The following is a 24,011-nucleotide window of genomic DNA, read 5'->3' as shown; positions in this document are numbered from 1 at the left end:
CCGTGCTATAAAGCTGGGTACTTGACATGCGACTTACCTAGAGCCTTCGGACTCTGCTGGCTTTGGGGTATGTGTGCCTGAACTCGGACCTTGCACCAGGCGGCGAACCTGCTTGGCACAGGCTTTACATTTCATTGGTTAAAGTGACTCTCCTTCCAATTTGCAAACTGCTACCAAATGGAGATTCCCACCCCCAACCCTGCACATATCCCCACCTCTCCTCTCCCAATCCCCCACTGCATGATTCTCGGGGCTTGTCTACACGGTGATTTCGTGTACAGCAAGCCGAAGTGTGAATCTACAGCGCAGAAGCATGTGGACCCAACTATCGCACACTGGCAGTTTCATAGTGTGCTTTGACATACTAGTGTTTCAAACAGTCGTGGTCCCCTCCTAAGGGATGGCCTAGTTGGGGAATGCTCTGCCCCACAGGTCCAGCAGGCTCCACCACATTTGGAGGAAGCTGCTGCTAGGGATAATGCACTTTCTTCTCCCAGATTAACAATTTCAGGAGCTGAAATGATGCATTTCTCTTATTCCCTATCATTTTCTTATCAATCAGTCCCCATTCACAGGATGGTTTGACCTCACAATCCTCCTAGTTAAGTTCATCAATATCCACTAATCATAAAACTGCCAGTGAGGTCTGAGAGCAGAAACTGAAGGCACAGGCTGTGCAAGATTTAAGATTACTAAGGGAATGAAGATGGCTAATGATAAGAAATGTAACAGGAGCTGTGAGTGTATGTATGTTTGGAAAAGCCCTTTGCAGCAGAACTGCCCTGTGAGGCAGTGGATAGGCCCACACTGAGGAGGAAGGAAGGCCCCAGAGAGGCCCAGTGTGTGGGGCAAGCCCTGCCCCTGTCAATCATGTATGGTAGAGAGGAGGCCTTTAAAAAGAAGGAAATGGCTGCAGTCAGCGGTGGGGAAGATCACCCTGAGTAGGAAATGGATGAAGTGATTCCTTAGGCCACAGGTGGAGCTCCCAGCCAGAAGCTCTCCACCCAGACGCTACAGGGAATGCAGCAGATTCCCAGGGTAAGCCCCACAGAGAGAGCCCCATTCAGCCACCCAGCCAGGACTCCTTGAAAACTGCCATACAGACAGCCCTGAAGTAAGAAAGTACTGTTGGCCTCTTTCCATTTCAATTGGCTCTGGGAAGTTATTCTTGGGTGTGCTGGGACATTTAACTTCCTTTTGATCCCCATCAGAAGGGACTTAAGAAGGCCCACAAAGGGCAGGGTCCCCCTTGCAAGAAAGTGAGGCCTGTGTATAAGCCACCTAGTGGAAGTAACTGGCTGTGGCCAAGGTCTCCTGTAGCCTGGGAGAAAAGCTCAAGGCCACTCTCTTACACGCCCCCATATACCATCAAAGCTGGGCGCACATTAGCACTTGATGTTAGCCACTGTCGCCCAAACAGAGCCCCCAGTACAGCATTTCAGTCTCTAGTAAACTCAAGAAAGTGGTCATAGCTAACACCTCTCTTCCTGGAGTTCGTCTTGCATCTGAAGAAGTGAGGTTCTTACCCACGAAAGCTTATGCTCCCAGTACTTCTGTTAGTCTCAAAGGTGCCACAGGACCCTCTGTTGCTTTTTTCGTGGACATGGTGGACTATGTTAAGTGCTAGTCTATTCAGTACAACCCCCATTTTCCAGATGGTTTTGGACATACCCAATGGAGTTTGGATAAACTAACGTCTGTGCATTGCTGCCCAGGGAACTAGTAAGCTTAGGTTAACCACTGGTTGAAGGAACAGAGACAATCCTGGAGTGGGGAATCGGAAGGAAGCCCTTCCGGAAAGAAGCTATAGTTTTCACCTTATTTAGAGGAAGCCTTGAGGAGCAAAGAGTCCAGCAAGAACTTAGTATGGCAGTGCTGACAAGACCTTTGTTCTGCTGCCGTTGGCTTGCTGACAATGGGCTGCAAGCTGCAGTCTGTCACTGACTCACATTTTTAAAATAAGGGGGGAAAAACACAGCTGAAAGTGTTTCCATTCTTTGGACGGTACGAACGTTTTAATTCAGAAATTTGCTTTAATTACATTATGTAATATCAGACTATTTTACAAGTTTAGGGTATGAGAATGTATAGACCACTACACAGAAATCCAGAGAAAGCATAAAAAACTAACCATGGGAAAGGAAAAGGTTAACTTAATCCAAAACAAAGTGCTGAGAGAAGGTGCAAGTGGAAATGAGTGATTACGTACCAAGATCCAGAGAAGTACAAAGGATGAAACTAACATAATTTACAGTGTTGGTTCTGCACAACCATTTTTTGCCCATTTTTACAGAGTCTTTATTTCCCCCCATCACTGAGCTGATGGTTGCGTCTCTCAGGGTTGGGTTTGGTCGGAGGGGAAAACCAAATAACTGATGGGCAAACGTCACAACCCCCGGTGAGCTGGTCCCCAGGCTCACACCTACAGGAAGTGTCTTCCACTGGATAGGCAAGGGGTTCTGCACCAAGAACTGTACGGAGGAAAACTAAAAACAGCCCCCAAAAGCCCCCTTATCTCAAACGTAGAAAAGTCTCACTCTGGAAGTGCTTACAAGGAGGTCATCATCGAAGAACTTGGTTTCTATAATAACGTTACCACTGTGGAGGGAAATTAAAAGGAAAGGAAGGAGATATTAGACAAAAGCAATTACAGAATACTGCTGCAAACCGTGCTCTTGCTGGCTTGAGCTAACTCCCTGTCCCCACAATACCCGCTGCCTTTTATTTAAGAATATTTATTGTAAGAATGGAATAATGCAAAGGGAAGCCGCACTGTGACCCGATGACATCAGCAATGGACTAGAATGGAGGGCTGTTCTTTACAAAGTGCTATCAGCCTTATTTTCCCCAGACAATGAGAGAATTGCCCACTGCATTCCTACAGGGAGCTGCTCCCCCATGTAAAGATGAACAGTTTCTGTTCACTGGGTTGAATGTCACACTGGCTGTGTCACAGGGCAGAGCAGGGGAGGGGATGTATACGATACCCATGAATGGTTAACTTCTGCACGATGTTTTTGAAGTCATGGGTAAAGTAGTAGTGTGGCTGGTCACCTTGTGTTACTCATTCTCTACTGGGGGACATGAAAAGCAGCACCAAACGTCCTACTCTGTTATTCCTCTCCAGGTCCCCATATGCCCTCTAGCACTGGGGGGGACCTACCTCAACCAAGGATGTCATTCTCCCAAGAAATGCTTAAAAGCGAGTGCCTGTCCATGAGTGTCTTGTCTGAACCGCAGTGGAAAGATCTAGTGTCCCACGTGGAATATAGATTTTGGGTATGACTGCACCCTGTGCTGGTCGGAGGTGGTTGTATGTGTTCTGTATACTAAAGCAGAGGCATAGTGCTGGGTGTGCTGTAGAGTGAGAGATGCTGCTACTCATCGGCGTACCCAATGCAGTGAGGCGGTGGTGGTCGGCAAGAGCTGAGATGCAGCTGCTCTGCCAGCCCCACTGGCAGGAGGAGGGGATAGAGTCTACTCACCCCACCCCAGAGAGGGTTGGGTTGTTTTCAGACCTGACCTGATCCGACACTTGAAGTCGGGTCCAGCTGGGTTTGGCTCAGGTTTCAAGGCTCTAATTTTAGGAGGCCTTTGGAGAGTGGAATGGAGAACTGAGAGGCCTAGTAAGATTGGTGAATTTGGAACCTACAGAGAACTGGTGGGTGGAAAATGCTCATATACCCTTGCCACCCTCAATAGGGCTCAGTCCTGAAAACTTTCTGCTTCCTGGGGTGGGGAGAATTGTGTCTCATCAAATGAGCTTTTGTCTTTATTCTGGATTTTGCAGTCTGGCTTCCCCGGTGCTCACTGGGAGCTGGGGTTACTTGCAGTGCCCACAAAAAGGGCTCCCAGGTAGCACTGCTCTAACCACTTCACTTATTGTTCCCTCTTCAGAAGCTTTCCTCTTTCTGAAAAGCGCTGTCAAAGACTTTTGTGACATCAAAGATGGTGGCTTCAACCACAGCTCCCTCACTGTATGTCTAGTTTCCATCAGGGCAGGGAGGGAGCAAGGGGAAGTTTAAAAGAAGGATCTTCTAGGAGCACACCAATCTTGGTGTGACCAGCTTCCTGCTATCTGCCTAAACTTGGCAAGATGATTCCGACATCCTCCTGTCTCTGCTGGCGACAGACAGAGAGAAATGTTTTGCCAGCACATATCTAGCCTGGGGACAGCTCCTATAGGGATGATGGCCTTTTTCAGGGATTATTGCTTGCCAGGGTCTGCCTTTGGGCTTCTCTTTGTGACAGTGTACCCCATAAGGCTTTATGGGGAGGGGGTGCTTATAAATGTATGTATGACATAACTGGAATATGTTTTGTGCTGCCTGTGCCATGTAACATATCTCCGTAAGGGTTATGGTCTACTATATCTATTCATCCTATTTGTACATATATATCATTTTCTACTCGAGGTTAAGAATATGGGCTGTATGCTTGCCTGATTTCTAAGTAAGCTTTGTGAGGCATTTGGTCAGCTTCTTTAGGAAGGAATTTGCCAGGTTAAGTACCTGATCAGGAGACACTTAGGGAACAATGCATCTTGGAATGCTCCAATCCACATGAGAAGTCTTCCTGGAGACATGCAAGATGCCATGTGGACAATGGCGTCGGCCTGCAAAGACTGAGTCATGCAGGGGCATGTGACTTGCCCAGGTGACTCCAAAACTCCATCTTGGAGCTGGGCTTTGCATAGGAGGGAGGAGGGGGGTCTCCACCCACAAGAGAGAGTCTACTTAAACCTATGGGAGACCCCTCCAGGTTGTCTTCAGCTGGCTAAAGAAGGAGCCTCTCCACCCCCCCCAGGATACTTGAAGGAGACTGAAACAAAGGACAGTAACTACAGGGGGTGTGAGTGATTGCTGGACCCAGGCTAAAAGGAGCTTAGCCTGTAAAAGGGAGCACTCTGGAACTGGTGAGGAAATTATCTGTATTCAGTTTGATTAGGCATAGATCTGCGCATTTTATTTTATTTTGCTTGGTGACTTACTTTGTTCTGTCTGTTACTACTTTGAACCACTTAAATCCTACTGTCTGTATTTAATAAAATCACTTTCTATTTAGTAATTCACTCAGAGTATGTATTAATACCTGGGGGAGCAAACATCTGTGCATATCTCTCTACCAGTGTTATAGAGGGCGAACAATTTATGAGTTTGCCCTGCATAAACTTTATGCAGGGTAAAACGGATTTATTTGGGTTTAGACCCCATTGGGAGTTGGGCATCTGAGTGCTAAAGACAAGCACGCTACTGCAAGCTGTTTTCAGGTAAACTTGCAGCTTTGGTACAAGTGATTCAGACCCTGGGTCTGTGTCTGGAGCCAGACAGGAGTGTCTGGCTCAGCAAGACAGGGTGCTGGAGTCCTGTGCTGGCAGGGAAAACAGGAGCAGGGGTAGTCTTTGCACATCGGGTGGCAGCTCCCAAGGGGGTTTCTGTGATCCAACCCGTCACACTCTTCCCATCAAATCTCCCATTCAAAGTGATGCCCTGGTACCAACGCGTAAGGAGTCATTAGAGGGCTTTCATTTTGTTCACGTGCTATTTTGCATAACTAAGCTATTTTATATCCAAAAGAGGATAAAATATTTGAAGCTTGGCAAAAGTATACAGTGTTAAAACAAGCACCAGAAGCCAACTTCAGGTCACAGAGGTCCCCTGGGTGACACCACCTGAATAATGCCTGCAGGGATCTCAGAGCAAGAACCAATCAGCAACAGCTGGCTTTATGGGAATGCACTGAGTCGCTGCTTAGCCTGGATGTTGAGGGCATTAGAACAGAATTTTTAAAACTCCTTCACAGTCACCTTTAAAGGCAGCTCCAGTATTTAACATAGAATCAATTCCAGTTTCTCAAAAGTCTTAGCAGCTCTATTAAAGCAAATTAGGCCTATGGGAAAGAGGAAAATGGGGAAGTCCCTCAAGAGCTGGAGGTATGAAACGTGACAAAGTCAGGATCAACTCCCCTCCTCTTTCGCATTTTGAACAATCCTCCAATTTTACTCTTCTGCACCCATGGAAATGCCAAGCACTGCTTCCCCCCCAGCGCGCTCAGATTCTCTAACCCCAAGCAACTCACGTTAAAACATTAGCTGGCATCATCTGTGATTCTGGCGCTGCCTCTATCAAGGACTGCCAAGTGTTTGTGGAGTTGGGGATCACAAAGCCGAATTCAAAGAACCATTCTGTGAAGGGAAAAAGAGATCCACAAGCTTTTTAAGAAACCCACATTGGTCCTTTTGCTCTTTACTGGATTGCACACCCAACTCCTAAAGCTGTTAGTGACTGACACACCTCATGCTCTGCCAGCAGTTTGTATGTAAGTTCAGAAGGGAAATGCTATGTAAAAACTAGGATTGTACAACTCAACCTGCACTAGACATCCTTCCTGCCTCCACTATGCCCTTGAGGAGCAGATCAGAAGAGCAACGGCAGTCATGCCACTTTTCTTGTGATTAACTCAGCAGAAATTGGGCCAAGTTAGATTTCTTTAGAGTGTTCTAAATCCTCCCCCTCTTCAAAAACTTTCCCATGTAAGGACAGCTCAAAGTAGGGGCATAATTAATAAAACAAGGCAGCGAGGTTCGGTACTCTTATACCCCTAGATTAAGTGTAATATTACAACAAGGCATACTAGATCATGCTGTTACAAGGTCACATGTACAAGTCGCGCTTGCATAAGGGTTAATATGCTTATGAAACGGTCACTTTAATGCTCTGGCCCATTAGGTCTGACTAGCACTCCACCTCCACATTACTCTTAAAAATTAAAACAATGTTCAGCCCATCTCATTACCCTCAATCCCAGCCATTTTACAAAGTATCAGTTCACCACATTCTAGTACAGCTGTCCACAGAATGGAGCGATACCTTCTAGACACTGCCCTTTGAAATAAACTTTCTGTTCCAGTCGGAATTTTTCCATTTGTTCTGCTGAGGAGAAGTTTAGCTCCCGAGAGACGGCTTTGCATTTCAGGATTTTCTTAGGAACTCGAGCTGTGGAAGTAAATCAGACAACCATTACTCTGACAAATAATAAAACAAACCCTGCGCTATTATGCCACCCTCTGAAATGCTAACCCAATGCAGAGGCTCTGAGCACAGTTCAGGCCAAAAAGCAACTAAAAATACGAGTCCCATTTTACAGACGTGGACACTAAAGCACAGATAGCTTTAACCTAATCCCTTGCCTGGAATCTCACAGCAAGACTGTGGCAGAGCCAGAAAAATACCCAGGTCTCTTGACTCCTCATTCCTGATAATGTACTACTGAAGCCACGCTACCTCAGGCTAATATGTGACCTGCAACATTACAATTACTTTAGAAAATGTGCTAAACGTGGCAAGTAGGCAGAGGGTTACTCTGCACATTAAACAGTACCCTTTCCCCCTTCAGCTCTCCTTTTCAGGCTCTGTATCCTGGTCAAACCCCAAACTGCCATTTCCCAACCCAGCAAGTGCTATTCTGGAGATTTCACATGGACCCTGGGAGCCATTCTGTAAGTGCACAGGAAGTGTCTGGTTCCCAGAATACCTACCCCAGGACAATAAAACTGTACATTTTTAGAGACAAAATGGATCTGGCATGCCCATGTGGCTGGGCTCCCATGGTGGGTATGACACTGCCAGCAAATGGCGAACTGTAGCTGATTTTGTAAGATCTGTAGGGGAAGAGGAGGAAGTCTGGGAGCATCAGTTATTGTGCTGAAATGTCACAGTAACAAGGAAAAAGGGCATATTCAGTACACTGACGTGCTACCAAGCCCTTCACTCGTAAGTGGTGTGATTATAGAGCCTTACAGTGTACTAGAAAGTGTTTTCATGCAAATTTCTATTTTATGAGCAGAACTGCTCCTAAACAGAAAGCCTATCAAAATGTCCACGAGCAGACGGCAAGCTGCTGTTTAACAACAGGAAAAGCCCATCAAACCCCAGGCAAATCCATCTAATGTACAATAGTTTAATGGCCTGGGACTTTGATACGATGCTGACCTAGAGAGCTACAGGGGATCATGATACAAGCTACCACTTTGTCCCAGGGAGGAGCTCCGATCCCATGATTTAAAAAACAGAACCACAATGGAGCTGCTTGAAGTTTTACCCCCCTAATCCACTAATAGTTTTAAGCTATTTTCATTGCCTAACACCAACATCCACCTCTGTTTCTCACAAGTACACTCTGCAGCCTATTGTGAATATGGCCTGCCCATTTAATGATATAGAACCTCATTAAACCATTGTGCATTGTATTAATTTGGGCCTTAAGACATATGGTGTTTTGCTGTTAATGACTGTAAATGTCTTAAAATTACTCAATCTGTATTTTGCACAACTGACCTTTGGAATCTTTTGCTATAGATCTGACTCTTTATGTTCACCATGACCAGACTGTGACTTGCTATGACAAAACAATAGCTGTAATGATATTAGTACTACACACTTCTGACACAGGATAGTCTGAAAGACATTGGAGACTCTGTTTTAATTAAGTCCCAGTTTACCTGTGAGGTAGGCAAATATTATCGTGGTTTTATGCAACGGGGAAATCTAAGGTGCAGAGAGGCGATAGGACTTGCCCAAGTGACAGAGCTGGGAATAGAACTCATGAGTCCCAACCTTCTCTTCTATCCACAAGAAAAAACACTCCACCTTGTAGTCTCCAGACCTACACAGAGCCAGGAAAGTGTAACAGTCTGTCTAGATACAGTGAAGGAAGAAGATTCAGAAGCTACCAGTGCCTCTGGGGAGAAGTTGTAAGAGGAAGTCAGAGAACAATGGGAACAAATGCCTCAGGATTTACATTTTCTGCTTCCTGCACCCCAGTGTCTTACTCCTCCCTCGGCTGCTATTAGCTACTCTCGTCTCTTTCGTGCCCCTTTCTTGCCTTCACACAATATTGCACAGTGGCTAAAAAGAGGGCAACGCAGCACTACCCCATAGTTTAAGCAATGACGCACCAGGCTGCAGAATTACCTTATTTTTTTAAAATCTGTGTCTCAATTATTTTACTACAGTTGTATTTAAAATTGCTGGAACCTTTCCCTTCACAGCAGACATCTGAATGAAACCTGTTCTACGGAGTTCTGATGTATTGTTAAATATTTCCTTGGTTTCAGAACCAGGCCCATGTGTTCAGTTGTGTTTGTAATGATGGCATTTCCAGTTTTTTGCTAGGTGTGCGATACTAGCAGAGTATGTCACTAGGTATGTTAACAGGACTGCAGCTATTTGCTACTAAAAAGCACTGGAGTGAGACCAGGAGAGACTTGTTAGGTCCAAGTGGATGACTTCAGAAGAGGCCAGATTAATGTTTTAACCCAGTGCTTCTCTTATCTAACTCTGCATTTCAATTCAGACTCTCAACCTTCCCATTACAGCTTCAGGCCTCTCTTGAGCAGAGACTGTCATGCCCAACTGTGCACTGTTTGTGTGAAGTGGAAGAGTGTCCATGGGGGACCTGATTAGGAGTAGCAAGTCCATTTCATTTGTGACCCAAGCTAGCTTTGAAACCAAATCTCTGTAGTTGAAAGACAAGAATTAACCCTGTGTCCTACCCAGCCCTGTACTGCATTAAACAGCTCCAATTCTCCATCCCCTCTACCCTGACAGCATTACTACTTAAAAAAAAATCATTACAAAGGAATAATGCAAGAGTTGGATCCTGCTGCCACTCTCTGGTGCCACGTGCCTGCTGCCCTTGCATGATAGGAGATTTTATAATTCACGGGGAGATGAATGCCCTAGTATCACCAAGCAGGATTCAGCCCTTGTCGTTTAAGCAAAAAATTCATAAGTAACGCTGAAGTAAACGGATGACCAAGGTCACTCCACTCTTCATAGACCATTTCAATGGTGCTCACATTATCAGAAAAGCCTTTGGAGTGAATTCGCTGAGGCCATGCTGTTCTATACATAGCCAGTGTGACAAACAGTCTATACTGCGGTAAGCCTGCTTTCAATTACTATCCCTTTCCGACACGTTTCCACACTAGCATGGGATATTAGATATCAAAGCAGAGTAATGGAGAACGGAATACTTTGTGAGGCCTCTAGGAACAGATACCACAGGCAGAAAGGGAAGAGAAGCCACAGGCAGAAGTGGAGAGCACAGACGTGTCCCATTTCCACTTCAGCATTAAATTCTCCCAACGCGTTGGAGAAAGTAAGTAATGGTCAAGTTGACAGAGGGCCAACAGTATGCACATTTCCCCATATAGCTCTCCCACTGTGCCTCAACCGCGATCAATACAACTACTAGCCCAGTCCCAGTCACACTGTGGTAAGGCTTATTTTTTTTTAATGGATGAAGAGGAAAAATGTGACAATCAGGTGTGCAGAAGTAAATTAACCCACTGAGTGCCTTGTATTCAGCCGTAACATCTCTCCTTTGCCTGCAGCTGACTCACCTGCTCCTTGTGCTGTAGAATCGAAGTCCAAGCACACAGTCTATCCTTCAAAAGCGGTGCCATGCTGACTGTAGTCAGGCCCCGCAGATACTGTATTATCCAACCCAACATGGAGGCCATACCTTACCTTCATGTTCCACTCCAGGTACAGACAGATCTTCTGTTCCTTGCCAGAGGATTTTCCCCGTCTCTGCATCCCGAAGGTTCATCCAATTTCTGATTGGGAGGTGATTAAGGAAAACAAACTGTGCTTTTAGACTCTGTGCCCATCAGTCTTTGTCTAGCACTGAAATAGGCTACTCGGAATTAAGCAGGAGTTATACTAAAACCTTACTTTGACATGCCATGTATTTGGAGCTACGGCATCAAGGAGGGGAGATGTCCCTGTCATGGTTTAAAAACAAACCAACATTAGACCAGAGTCAACACAACAAGCAAAGGGCATCCACTCATTAAGTGTTCCCTTAAAACTGATGCTCTTTGGCCTGGTTGACTATATTCTACTTATGTCTACTGGATCAGGCAGACATCACCGTACTGCAGGGAAGCAAGCACCAGCATTAGCATCTATAGCAGATAATTGTATAATACAATTCCTCACCACCATGCCCCCACCTCTCAAGAGGAATGGGAAAAGGAGAAACATAAGAGAAACACACCCCACGTGTCCCTAGAGAAAGAATGTTGGATCAATTTTCCTGATCTGCAGAGTGTGGTAAAGAGCGTTGTTCTAACATTTTTGGCACAAGTAACTCTCATATTAACCCAAATTCTCTAAGAACAGCACAGCCCTGGTGGAGTTTCCCCGAGGAACAAGAGCTAAACACACCTAGTAAGAGTGAGTAGGGGGTAAGTTTGTAAGTGTTATGTACCAGACTTCTACTGGTATGGATTGATGTAATACTCATGAAAGTTATATAGGAGCGTGGAATACAGACACTTTCAAAGGCACAAATAGCAATTAACCTAAGTGTTATTTGTGCTGTTGAAAAGCTTTCCCATAGCGTATGCTGTGCACACACCCATACTCTGGAATTGGGAATCTGCAAAGCCATTTTGGATAGTCAATATTGTATACCCTGATGAATAGGATTATAGCCTTCAAAAAGGCTGAAGCAGACTTGCCATATTCCTAAAACCACAGTCCCTGCTGCCACAGCTGATCAGAGGGGCACTCATGAAGTCACCAGCATTTACATGCTGAAGTATTGGCGCATAGCAGAATCTCTGCCCTTTATAAGATAGCTGCAGCGTGAACCTGTGGAAAAACAGGAGAAAATGCCATTATGACTTTTGCAGCATCCTCTCTAGGTACTGGTTAGTGTATGTCAGTGTCCACTATGCACTTGGCACTTTTCAGGCATCCCCTGCCATGCAAAGCTTGCGTTCTAAGACAGCGGTTTGGGGGAAGAATAATAATTAATCAGGTTATTTATACAAGTCAAAGCTATTCACTGGAGCAGCACAGCAGAGCTGGGTCTTTAGGAGCGAGCCAGAGGGGGCCTTGTGGATGAACTCAGAGGTTACGCTAAGTACAAAGGCCTGCCTGGAAGAAGGCGATTGTGCGAGGAGCTGACAAACTGGCAGATGAGGGTGGGAAAAATTGGAGGAGAGTTGGGCTGAGGGGCAATGTGAAGCTTGACAAGGGAGAATAAGTAGGGTCGGGCAGAGTTACATGCATGTATTTATTTCAGTTTCTAATGTATTTAATCTCTGGGCAGACTCACAAAACTCCTAATCTCTATATTGCTTAGTGACAGTACTGAAAGTACTCAAAGTGTTTCTGGAGCCTGGGGGAGAAAACACATGCTTTAGCAGCTTTTATTTTACTTAGTGATGTTTGTTTGTTTGAAAATTGTGAATGTGGAGGAGGGAGGAAATTGGGTTAAAATTTCTAATAATTTTTAAATATAAAACTTCCAACAGACAACCGTAAACAGAGCTAGAGAAGAGAGATTTGCTTAGATAGTTGTGTGCAATCCAGACACCTATAAACCAGACGATCACCATGAATGACACCATACTCCTCTATTTTAAGTTATTTCTATGACCCAATTACCACAGCATCTGAGCATCTCACAAGCTTTAACGTAGGTATCTTTACAACACATCTGTGAGGTAGGGAGGTGCAGATTTTTAAAGGTATTTAGGCTGTTGCTCCACTCAGCATTGCAAAGCCTATGTGACTTAGGAGCCTAATTTTATTTTCACAACAGAGTTACGCACTTGAAAGAAAATCCTGAGTAGAACAACTATAGCCTCATAACTCAATTACTGGTCTGAACACAACAGATGGATGAATGTGACATTATTACTCTAAGCACAGGGTTATGGGGCTGTACTGACCTTCTATTTCTAGTCAGTAAAAATACACTGTAGGCATAAAAGACAGAGGTTGACAGTCTAAAAAAGATTTCTCTCTAGTTGAAATCCAAACTAACTGGTAATGTAAATTATGCCTGCATACTGGACACTGCAATCTATTTTGACATTAAAGGTGTTAGACTTCCAGGCAATGTCCTTGTCAAATTTTGTTCTATATTGATGTTCCAGTGTCATGGTAAAGCTGTGTGTGATTGTCTCCTCTGTGCTTTGTATTCCGTCAACTTAAAGATCAATTAGAAGTAAAAAGCTTAAATTGCAGTACCAAATGAATGCGGCTAAAGAACTCCTAGCCATGATGGATTTATGTGTAAACTCAGCGCAAGCTCTTGTAGACTTCTATGAAGGAAAAAATAAATTTAAAAATCAACCTGGCCATAGTTACGAACGCAAAACAGGGTTTAAAAAACACCCTAAACAAACGAATGGCACCAGCTACCCTTTATACACTCAAGCATATTTTAACAGACCATAATACACTAGCCATTTTACAATTTTTCCCCCCAAGAAGCTAAGCATTATTAAAAAGGAAAAATAATCTATCTTCATATACATACAAAAGATCATCTTGAACTGGACAAAGTCCCTCAAATTCAGATTTTTAATTAAAATGTTGTATTTTTCTTGAACAATCACCAGAGAAATGGGAAAACTATTTCCTAACTCAAAATTGTAGTTCATTTACAGAGATTACTATAATGGGCTAAAAGGCACTGGTTAGGGAATACCTAGCAAAGCAGCAGCTACACTGCTGACCTAGTTAGGAGCTTATCGGACTATTTCTGTCATCTTGCATGGAAAGCTTGGTACTAGGACATGCCCCATAGTGAAGAAAATGGAGGCCATGAACCAAACCCACATGTGCTGTTATCTCCTAATGTGTTTAATTGGTTTAAGATTCTTTCATCCCAGCAGGAGAGATATTGTTACTAAAAATAAAAACGCTCCATCTTCTGAACAGCAGTTGGGACTTGCAGGCAGGATCAGGAGGGCATTTGAAGTATCATTAAGTAGAAAAAGTACATTAATATGGGTTTAACACAATCATTCTTCTTGAAGAAAGCCTGTCTCAGAAGTTTGAGAAGGAAGCTTGAAGGTGCAAGTTAAAGAGAAGATACAGCCCAGTGAATTATGGCCTCATGAAGCTTAGACAACAAGGAGTAACAATAGTGTATCTGTAATCTGGTTTCTACATGCAACATCAAAAAGCATAAGATCCCTTACCAACACTGAGTTTTCATGCTTCTGTTATTTCCTATGGGATTTAAAACTCAATATGTCAAATGACCTTCAATCCTGGAGGCAGGGAACGATTAGGCAGAACAGCAGACGGGAGAACTGTTGATCTATTTATATTCCACCACCTACCAGGTCAGCAAAGTCTTATATAAAAGCTGGAATTTACCTTGCTTTATAGACACTTGACAAATTAGCTTCCTTACAGACATACTTTGCTCAGCCTGATAAAGAGAAATAAGATGTGCATTTCCAAACGCAAGTTATGTTGTCTTGACCATCTCTGATCTATGAAGAGGAATGTTTCTTTTTATTTTTGTATCTGTCAAAGACACCATTTTTCGTCACAAAGTCAGGATGTACTGATTCCTATTTAGACTTGGCATGGCATCCTGCTAATTAAGGATGGCATTGAAGGAGGAGGAATTCAGGAGGAATGATTCATTTATAGTAGGATGTGGCGAAAGAAACCATGCCTCTATCTACCTTGCTATTGTTTGTACCCTATAATATTTTCCTCCAGTGCACATTTAACTCTATTTTGACTACCTCAAAGGCGGTGGCAGCCAAACTGCTGTCATGTCTTCCATGAATGCCTAGGTCTTTTAGTTTCAGCCTATGCCATCTTGACTGTTCTTTACCCTCTAGGAATTTTTGTATCCTTCATTATCTTTCATAATGAAAGAACCTAGTTTTTGTAGCCACTTTTTGCAGGTAATCTTTCATCCTCTTCCCCAGCTTCTCATTATCAATACGATATAGCATTCAAAAGCTGTGCACAACACATCAGGTATGATCAGGGTGTCAACAAGTACACAGAAATAAGGAGTATCCTAGAGAATAATTGACAAAATAGAGTGTGAAGCCAAAATGCTTCTACATTACATTTGTGTAAGCAACCCCCTTCCCCAAAAACAAGCTTGTGTTCTAAACCACCCAAGTCGATTTTATCATGTTGCCTATAGTAGAAAGTATAAACAACCAGGTATTCATGGCATGGATCAGCATATTAGTTTAGAGGACAACAGTTCAGTTCAGTAGCAAATAGGAATGTTTAGTAGCCTATTTATATCAGATATAGATTTACCAGGTAGAACATTTTTATACTAGATTTTTCCTTTATAGCATTTGATTTTTAAGTAGGTAGCCCTTTGGGGCTTAGAAACACAGGAGATGGTCTGAAGACTATTGGATTAAAGATTAGTGCACCCAAATGGCCTGAGGCTTTCCCTCTGTTCCAGTCACTCACCCTGTAACCTCTCCAGTGCACCTGCTGTTACAGCCCCTAGGCCGCAGTTCAGCAAAGTACTTAAGGCACGTCCTACCCTGCAACAGGAGATGTGAGTGCAGCATGTCTAGATACACCCATGGTATTTTTGATCTAACTAGCCTGAATAACAATAGCAGTGAAGCCACAGCAGCATGGGTGTACAAGCCCGTCCAGGACCCTGGTTAGGTACTCTAGTGGTCAGCCCACGCTGGCACCTGTGCTGCCATGGCTTCACTGTTATTGCTGTTGGAGCTAGCTAAATTAAAGCCATTTCGGCCATCTCCACACACGCTGCGGTCACACCTCCAATTGCATTGCCGACATACCCTTAAGTTGTATCACGGGCATAAAGTCCACTCTGCTTGTACATAAAAGAACACTGATGTCTTGAAGGTTTTATAAGCAGTAGCTATAGGCTCTGGCAGTGTGTGTATGGAACAGGACCTTCTTCATAGTCAAAGACTAAAATTCAGTGTAAAACCATATTTGAAGGAACTGGAAGAACGTGAATTCTTTTGTCCATACAGTTTGTCTGGTAATAAGTGCTGCAACAGATACACAAACTGATAGCTATTGCTCACCTGTTATCATAACCTTTGGGTATTTTAAGGAATCCACAGAACACTGTCACCTCCACTTACTACCAGGCAACATCATGCTCTCTGGGCTTCAGATTAACAAAAAAGGATGTTTGTATATGCATTACAAGTGTACATAGCATTTTAAACTCCGCTGTTATAAAGCCAGTTTTTGTAAGGGGTGAAGGACAAGCAGTAAGTCTTTAAGACAACGATCACTGCACACATCCAAGAATGACTCAAGGTACTATAAACCATAGAGGTGATCTATTAAATCCCTAACTGGGAAGAAACCAACTAGGCCTTCACAGCACCTCTGACGTACTCTAGTATTAGCTGTGAAGGAAGCTGCTCTTAAGCTTCCTGTACAGAACAAATCAATTGTGCAACTGCAGTCAGAGAGACCCAAATATTAACATGAACCGTAAGTTAGGATACTGCAGTAATCCTCCCCCAACCAACAGTCATTTCACAGTAATTAGCTAATCGGGGGATATATTTAACAGCTCGCGGCAATGAAACAAAATCCTAGAGTGCTTGTCACATTTTAACCAATAGCAACTGCTTAGTATCGTTCCTACTATTTTTCTTGTCTTTCTTTTTACATATCCCCTTATATCATTACCAATAGTTGCTAACTATATGATCTCATGTTCGCCACAACATGCTTTCATCTTACGTCATACAATCCTCAATTCAGCTGGAGAGTTCTTGGACTGCACTTGGTAAAACACCAACTGATATTACTGAAATAATAAGTCAACACTACATAGGTTCATTTTAATAGAATACTGTGTTAACAGTAACCACTTAAAAGTAATATAGAAGTTAATATAACTGCTTTATCTCTACTTTAAAGCAAAATCCAAGTCAGATTTTAGCACCCTACTAGGCAGGAAGTCTGGTCTTGTGGTTAAAGCACAGGACTAGGACACAGGCACAGTAAATTATATTCGTGGCTCTGTCGCACATTTCCTGTGTGACCTCAGACAAGTCACTTACACCTTGTGTCAGATCACCATCTCTAGAGCCTCAATGAGTTACTTCCCTACCAAGGGAATGTTGCAAGGATAAATCCACTAATATATTTGTGGTGCTTGGGTATTATGGAGACCATAGAAAACTATAATACCTAAAAGCCAACACAGGGTAACTTGTAATCAGTTCAGTTGCAAAGTGCCACACAAGCTGTAAAAAATACAGAAGCCATCTACTTGGCATATTTTGTTAATGCAGTAAAATCATGTCTAGCTTCTGCCAGTAAGGAATTAGAGTGCAAGGGCTTAACTGGTGTAACAGCTGTGTCCAATATACAACCTAGGATTCCAGCAAAGGATTCCAACTATCGTTCACCATTTTTACAGCTAAAACGACAGAATCAGCAATCCTGTTGATGTCAACTAATGGAATTTGGGCATGGAGCCAACTTTTGGTTTTCCCTAATTTTCCTTCTAGTCAGTTCTACTGTCTGAAAAAATTCATAGTTAAATCTTTCCAAGTTATTGTGTTTATGGGGCACTAAGCAAACAGAATAAATTCCGTGGGGCTCAGTATCACAGCTTGAAAAACTTAGGTAAAGGAGAAACAAGATGACATTGTTTTAATATATTTACTTACCTGTCTGAATGAAACTAAGTTGGCATCTCAGAGGCTAACCCTCTTGCATTTTTATTATTTTGTGGAAAGCTTTAAACAAATTCTAGGCCTCAGCAATTTTAGTCACTACTAAGCAGTAGAAATAATCTTGGCATCTGCAAACGGCCTTTGATTTCTTCAGACAAAAGCAACAATTTGTGACATCCCTTGGTAGTTCTTCTCTGCAGCTGATGAGAAGGCTTTCTTGTTATCAGTATGTACCAGCAAAAGTTCAGCCAACTAACAGTCCCAACAGAGCAAGAGGTGCTCTGCACTTCTGCTGTAAACACTTCTAAGCCCAATCTAAAAAGACTCCAGAGTTGAGCATTTGAATTGCCATGCAAGAAAAACAAAAATGACAAATACAAAACACTTGTGGTTTATGGTTATAACTATTGTTTAAAGGGAGAATAAATTATCATACCAAACTCCCACAAAAATCTTTAGCTTACAGCAGGTGCTAGTGACAGATGGAGCCAGTTGCCTTGTATAGCAGCTCTGAGGAAATGGTTTATTCGCTACTATTAGGAAAATTTGTTTTGTTCCCATGAGAAACAGACATAGCAAAAGTGGTTCATGGAACCAGACTACAGTGCCAGGGAATAAAAACAAGATGAAACAATACAGTCCTTTTATGTTGGCTTTCCGGTGCCTATGTTTGTTAGGTTTCTTTCTTTGGCTCTTGTGAACTGGTGTGCCAGAATTTTTTAGTGCCAGTGCCCCAGCAGGAAAAGTTGCAAGTGATCACATCCGGACATCACTGTATTCTAGCCAGTAAAACAATTATTAGTTTAGAAAAACCCAATGTTGTTTACAGGACCATTACAGAAGCATAAATTGCATGAACGAAATGACGTTCTCTTTTTAATTTGACAATATGCAATTCCTGCCCATCCTGCCTAAATTTAAATTGATCTTTATAATTAGCATGCCAGAAAAGCTTCAACTCATGCTAAGAAACCTTTGAATATTACCACAATTAATGTAGTTAATAATGCTCTGAAGTTTGCAGAAACAGCAGGGGAGTAAATGGGAGTGATGTGTGCATCCAAGGGAAGAACTTGGCCTTTAAAATCCAGAGGACTTTATCAGAACGTAATTTTAAAGTGTAAGAACAGCTATAGGAACAGAAGTGAATGCCGCTACAGAGCAAACTAATGGAGAATAAGTATACACGAGTAATTGAAAAACCAATTGAAGCACAAAACACTGGGATTGCCTCAGAATAAAAAGACAAAAGGAAGATCTTCCTTCACATGAAAAAGATTCCAGAGACCCTCCCCATAGATTTAGTGGATGAGCCCTATCTATATATGCCAGAGTATTTTGAGAAACCATTCCCATTCCAACAGATATCATAGTGAAGGGCTTGATGTAAGAACCCCATCTGAAGAAAGAACCCCTGGCAAGTCAAATCACGTTCAGATGGAAAATTATTTTAAATAGATGTTTAAAAGTCCCAAGAAGTTCTGAGACAAATTGTGTGTTAGATTCTGCACCTCTGCTCCTTCATTTAAGTACACCTATCTGTCTCCTGAAATCTAGCACAAAGTTTGGTGTAGTAGCACAGATTGCTGCTATCATGCTACAGAGCTGGTGCCAGTGGCTTTCTTCACGTCATGTTTCTCTTGCTTTTGGTGGTTTCCATTCACAAATTTTTTTTTTTAAAGGAGGTGGGGGGTTGGATTTTTGATTCATTGCCAAGCATCACTAGAAAAGGAGTGGAGAGCACAAAGGGAAAGAAATAGGATGACTGGTTTCCAGGATGTGACATTATTGGATTAAAATATGACCATACAAATCATTATTGCTACCACTGTTATATAATTGCAACGAATCTTATACAAAGTGGTCAAGTAAGGGGTCAATAGAAAGGGTTAAGCAGCTTGCAGACTAATTGACCCAGATTCAACCTTTAGGGACATATTGATAATGTTTGTGTTTGTTTACATATATATTGTTCGAGATTAACAATGTAAAGAAACAGTCCCTGTCTATGCTGTACTTTGTTAATTCAGAGTGTGATGTTATTGACAAACTGTGACAGTATAGATCATTGTTGCAACCAAGGTGTGACATTATTGACAAACTCTGATTGTCTAGATCATTGTTGCAACCAAGGTCCTATGGTTGCACCAGTTCTTATACAGAGGAGGCCAAGTGGGGTGTCTAAGGAAAGGTTGTAGTTTGCTGGTTATGATTATGCTGTCTGTATGTGTGTATCATTTTTGTATTTGAAGTTATGAATATTGGCTATGTATTTGTTTGATTCTAAGTAGCTTCAGTGAAGCATTTGGTCAGCTTCTTAAGAAAGGACTATTCTCAGTAAGTGTCCGATCAAGAAACACTTAAATGACAATGGACTTTGGGAGACGCCAATCCACATCTGAGCTTTCCTGGGAACGTTCAAACTAACATGTAAACAATGGCATCAGCCTGCAAAAAGCTGAATCATCCATACACATGTTTCAGAGTAACAGCCGTGTTAGTCTGTATCCGCAAAAATTTGTTAGTCTCTAAGGTGCCACAAGTACTCCTGTTCTTCTTTTTGCATGCTCTAATAAATTTGTTAGTCTCTAAGGTGCCACAAGTACTCCTGTTCTTCTTCATACACATGTGACTTCCCCAGGTGGCTACAGACTCCATCTTGTTGTTGTGATTTTGCACAGGAGAACAAAGGGGTTTCTGCACACAAGAGAGAAAATATAAGAGGTCTTGGAAACGCCTCCATTTTGTCTTCAGCTGGCTCAAAAGATAGTCTCTCCACCCCAAAGAGATGCCTGAAAGAAACTGGAACAAAAGACAGTAACTATGGGGGTGTGTGATTGATTGCTGGACCCCGACTAAGAAGGGGTCTAGTCTGTGAAAGAAGCTTATTGGAGCATCTCTGAGAGTGAGATTTACCTGCATTTAGTCTCCTACTGTATTAGGCTTAGACTTGCATGTTTTTGTTTTATTTTGCTTGGTAATTTATTTTGTTCTGTCTGTTATTACTTGAAACCACTTAAATCCTATTTTTATACTTAATACAATCACTTTTTGCTTATTAATTAACCCAGAGTAAGTAATTAATTCCTGGGGGAGCAAACAGCTGTGCATATCTCTCTATCAGTGTTATAAAGGGCGAACAATTTTATGAGTTTACCCTGTATACGCTTTATACAGAGTAAAACTGATTTATTTGGGGTTTGGAGCCCATTGGGAACTGGGTATCTGGGTGCTGGAGACAGGAGCACTTCTCAAGCTGTTTTCAGTTTAGCCTGCAACTTTGGGGGGACGTGGTTCAGACCTGGGTCTGTGTTTGCAGCAGGTTAGCGTGTCTGGCTCAACATGACAGGGTACTGACGTCTCAAGCTGCCAGGGAAAAAGGGCTCAGAGGTAGTCTCAGCACATCAGGTAGCAGTCCTGAGGAGGGTTTCTGTGACCCAACCAGTCACACAGAGATCAAAAGGAAATATTAACATTTAAACAAACTGTAAACAGTGATATCACTGTTTTCATCTCGCTTTGAAATGTATAGCAAATCACCTGCGAATGGTGGAAAACACCACCAATTGCCTTATGTTAATCCCTATAGCTAATTACCGGTGATGCTTAGGAAATAGGTCTACTTCAAAGTCTCCATGATTGCCTATTGTTCGGACTCCGAGCTATCAAAAGTAGTCCTGGAACTGTATAAAAGTCCTGATCCTTTTTATCTCAGATCTGCTTGATGCTTCATGCAGAGGAAACCGAAGTCCTAAAAGTTGGATCTCCAGCCCTATCTGGATCACCCTATAATATGAACATTGGACTATAACCTAGGGACTAATTCTGAAAGAACTCTTTGCAACTACAAAACTCACCATCTCTACTATGAATCTGATCTCAGAACTGCATTCACGTCTGTATGTATACTGATCTTTTAACCAATACCCTCTCTCTTCTTTTTTAATACATTTTAGTTTAGTTGTTAAGAATTGGCTGTGAGCGTGTATTTGGGTAAGATCTGGAATATCCATTAACCTGGGAGGGAATGTGTCCGATCCTTTGGGATTGGTAGAACTTTCTTATATGATGAATGGCAACAGAGGGTCCTGTGGCACCTTTGAGACTAACAGAAGTACTGGGAGCATAAGCTTTCGTGGGTAAGAACCTCACTTCTTCAGATGCAAGTAATGGAAATCTCCAGAGGCAGGTATATATCAGTGTGGAGATAACGAGGTTAGTTCAATCAGGGAGGGTAAGGTGCTCTGCTAGCAGTTGAGGTGTGAACACCAAGGGAGGAGAAACTGTTTCTGTAGTTGGATAGCCATTCACAGTCTTTGTTTAATCCTGATCTGATGGTGTCAAATTTGCAAATGAACTGGAGCTCAGCAGTTTCTCTTTGGAGTCTGGTCCTGAAGTTTTTTTGCTGTAAGATGGCTACCTTTACATCTGCTATAGTGTGGCCAGGGAGGTTGAAGTGTTCTCCTACAGGTTTTTGTATATTGCCATTCCTGATATCTGACTTGTGTCCATTTATCCTCTTGCGTAGTGACTGTCCAGTTTGGCCAATGTACATAGCAGAGGGGCATTGCTGGCATATATAACATTGGTGGACGTGCAGGTGAATGAGCCGGTGATGTTGTAGCTGATCTGGTTAGGTCCAGTGATGGTGTTGCTGGTGTAGATATGTGGGCAGAGTTGGCATCGAGGTTTGTTGCATGGGTTGGTTCCTGAGTTAGAGTTGTTATGGTGCGGTGCGTGGTTGCTGGTGAGAATATGCTTAAGGTTGGCAGGTTGTCTGTGGGCGAGGACTGGCCTGCCTCCCAAGGTCTGTGAAAGTGAGGGATCATTGTCCAGGATGGGTTGTAGATCACTGATGATGCGTTGGAGAGGTTTAAGCTGAGGACTGTAGGCGATGGCCAGTGGAGTTCTGTTGGTTTCTCTTCTGGGCCTGTCTTGTAGCAGGAGGCTTCTGGGTACACGTCTGGCTCTGTTGATTTGTTTCTTTATTTCCTTGTGTGGGTATCGTAGTTTTGAGAATGCTTGGTGAAGATCTTGTAGGTGTTGGTCTCTGTCTGAGGGGTTGGAGCAGATGCGATTGTACCTCAGTGCTTGGCTGTAGACGATGGATCGTGTGGTGTGACCGGGGTGGAAGCTGGAGGCATGAAGGTAGGCGTAGCGGTCGGTGGGTTTTCGGTATAGGGTGGTGTTAATGTGGCCATCGCTTATTTGTACGGTGGTGTCCAGGAAGTGGACCTCCCGTGTAGATTGGTCCAGGCTGAGGTTGATGGTGGGGTGGAAGCTGTTGAAAGCATGGTGGAATTCTTCCAGGGCCTCCTTCCCATGGGTCCAGATGATGAAGATGTCATCAATATAGCATAGGTAGAGAAGGGGCATGAGTGGACGGGAGCTGAGGAAGCGTTGTTCCAGGTCAGCCATAAAAATGTTGGCATATTGTGGGGCCATGCGGGTGCCCATAGCAGTGCCACTGGTCTGGAGGTATATATTGTCACCAAATTTGAAATAATTGTGCGTGAGGATAAAGTCACAGAGCTCAGCAATAAGTTGTGCTGTGTCATCATCAGGGATACTGTTCCTGACAGCTTGTATTATATGATGAATAAGATTTTCAGTAATCCTCATCATATTTGACTTGGGTGTCTGGGCGGAGGCCTAAGGCTGGGTTGCTTTAAGGGAACTGTGTTGCTGGCTTCTGCGTAACCAGTAAGGTATTATAGAAGCTTTTTTGTGCTGGTTTGGTAAATCTAAGTATTGGAATGTCTGCCCCATTCTTTGCAGTTCACCCTAATTGAGTAACTACAGCCTGGCTCCCTGGGACTCCAGTCACACAGAATAAGAATTATTTTTCACTTGGTCTAAAGTGGCACATAAGCAGAACAAAATGTGACTTGTCAGCACCCACAGTAGCTGAATGTTTTTAACTAGAAAAGTGAGCAAACCCTACCAAGCACATCCATAACCTAGTATTCTTGTATTCACACAGCCCTTACCTAAAAAGGTCATACAAAAACATGACATTGTTTGTTCCTCAACTCAGTTTGTTCATCAAAACAGAGTTGTCATACTAAAGTGTTTAGTTTCTCTTTTAAGAGTTTTTCTTTTAAAGTTTGTGACATACAAACATTTTACTAAACCCAGATTTAGTCAGACTCTTCAACAAAATCTATAAGTTGGCCATGTTTCACAACATTTTTAGGGGTTTTTGTTTATTTGTAACAAATGTCCGCAGGCAAATGGAAATAGGTTTCCCCAGCCTAAGAACAAAAGGAGATGCCCTTGGAGCTCAGCTATCAATATATAAATTTTAAAAACACACAATGGCTTCCTTCCACATAAGGCATACATCATAAGTGGTAAAAGGGAATGCATTCTGAATGAGTGAGGTCACAACACCTGTCCAAATATACTCCTTAGATGAGCTGCCCTCAACGCTGTCAGCTCCAGGAACAGTAGTACTAGCTTTGCCAAATGTGGTTAGCTGTTAGTCATTCTCCTAAATTTAGGGTAGATAACTATG

The 24,011-nt window shown here is 42.9% G+C and overlaps 1 protein-coding gene across 1 annotated transcript in view; it reads right to left on the bottom strand.

Annotated features, from left to right (window-relative positions):
• Nucleotides 1-1,993: 1,993 nt before the first annotated feature.
• The window catches only part of PDE6D (phosphodiesterase 6D), a 54,282-nt gene continuing 32,264 nt past the window's right edge, over nt 1,994-24,011 (bottom strand). Inside the window, exons 2-5 of the mRNA XM_054040475.1 lie at nt 10,533-10,621; nt 6,870-6,995; nt 6,079-6,184; nt 1,994-2,598 (exon numbers count right to left, since the gene is read on the bottom strand). Coding sequence (XP_053896450.1) covers nt 2,517-2,598; nt 6,079-6,184; nt 6,870-6,995; nt 10,533-10,621 — 403 coding nt within the window. The 3' untranslated portion in view covers nt 1,994-2,516. The remainder of the gene's footprint in view (nt 2,599-6,078; nt 6,185-6,869; nt 6,996-10,532; nt 10,622-24,011) is intronic.

This window comes from Malaclemys terrapin, chromosome 9, assembly GCF_027887155.1.
Source record: "Malaclemys terrapin pileata isolate rMalTer1 chromosome 9, rMalTer1.hap1, whole genome shotgun sequence".
In the NCBI taxonomy this organism is placed as follows: Eukaryota; Metazoa; Chordata; order Testudines; family Emydidae; genus Malaclemys; species Malaclemys terrapin.
Note: the sequence above shows the minus strand (reverse complement) of the source record. Positions and strands in the feature narration are given on the sequence as shown.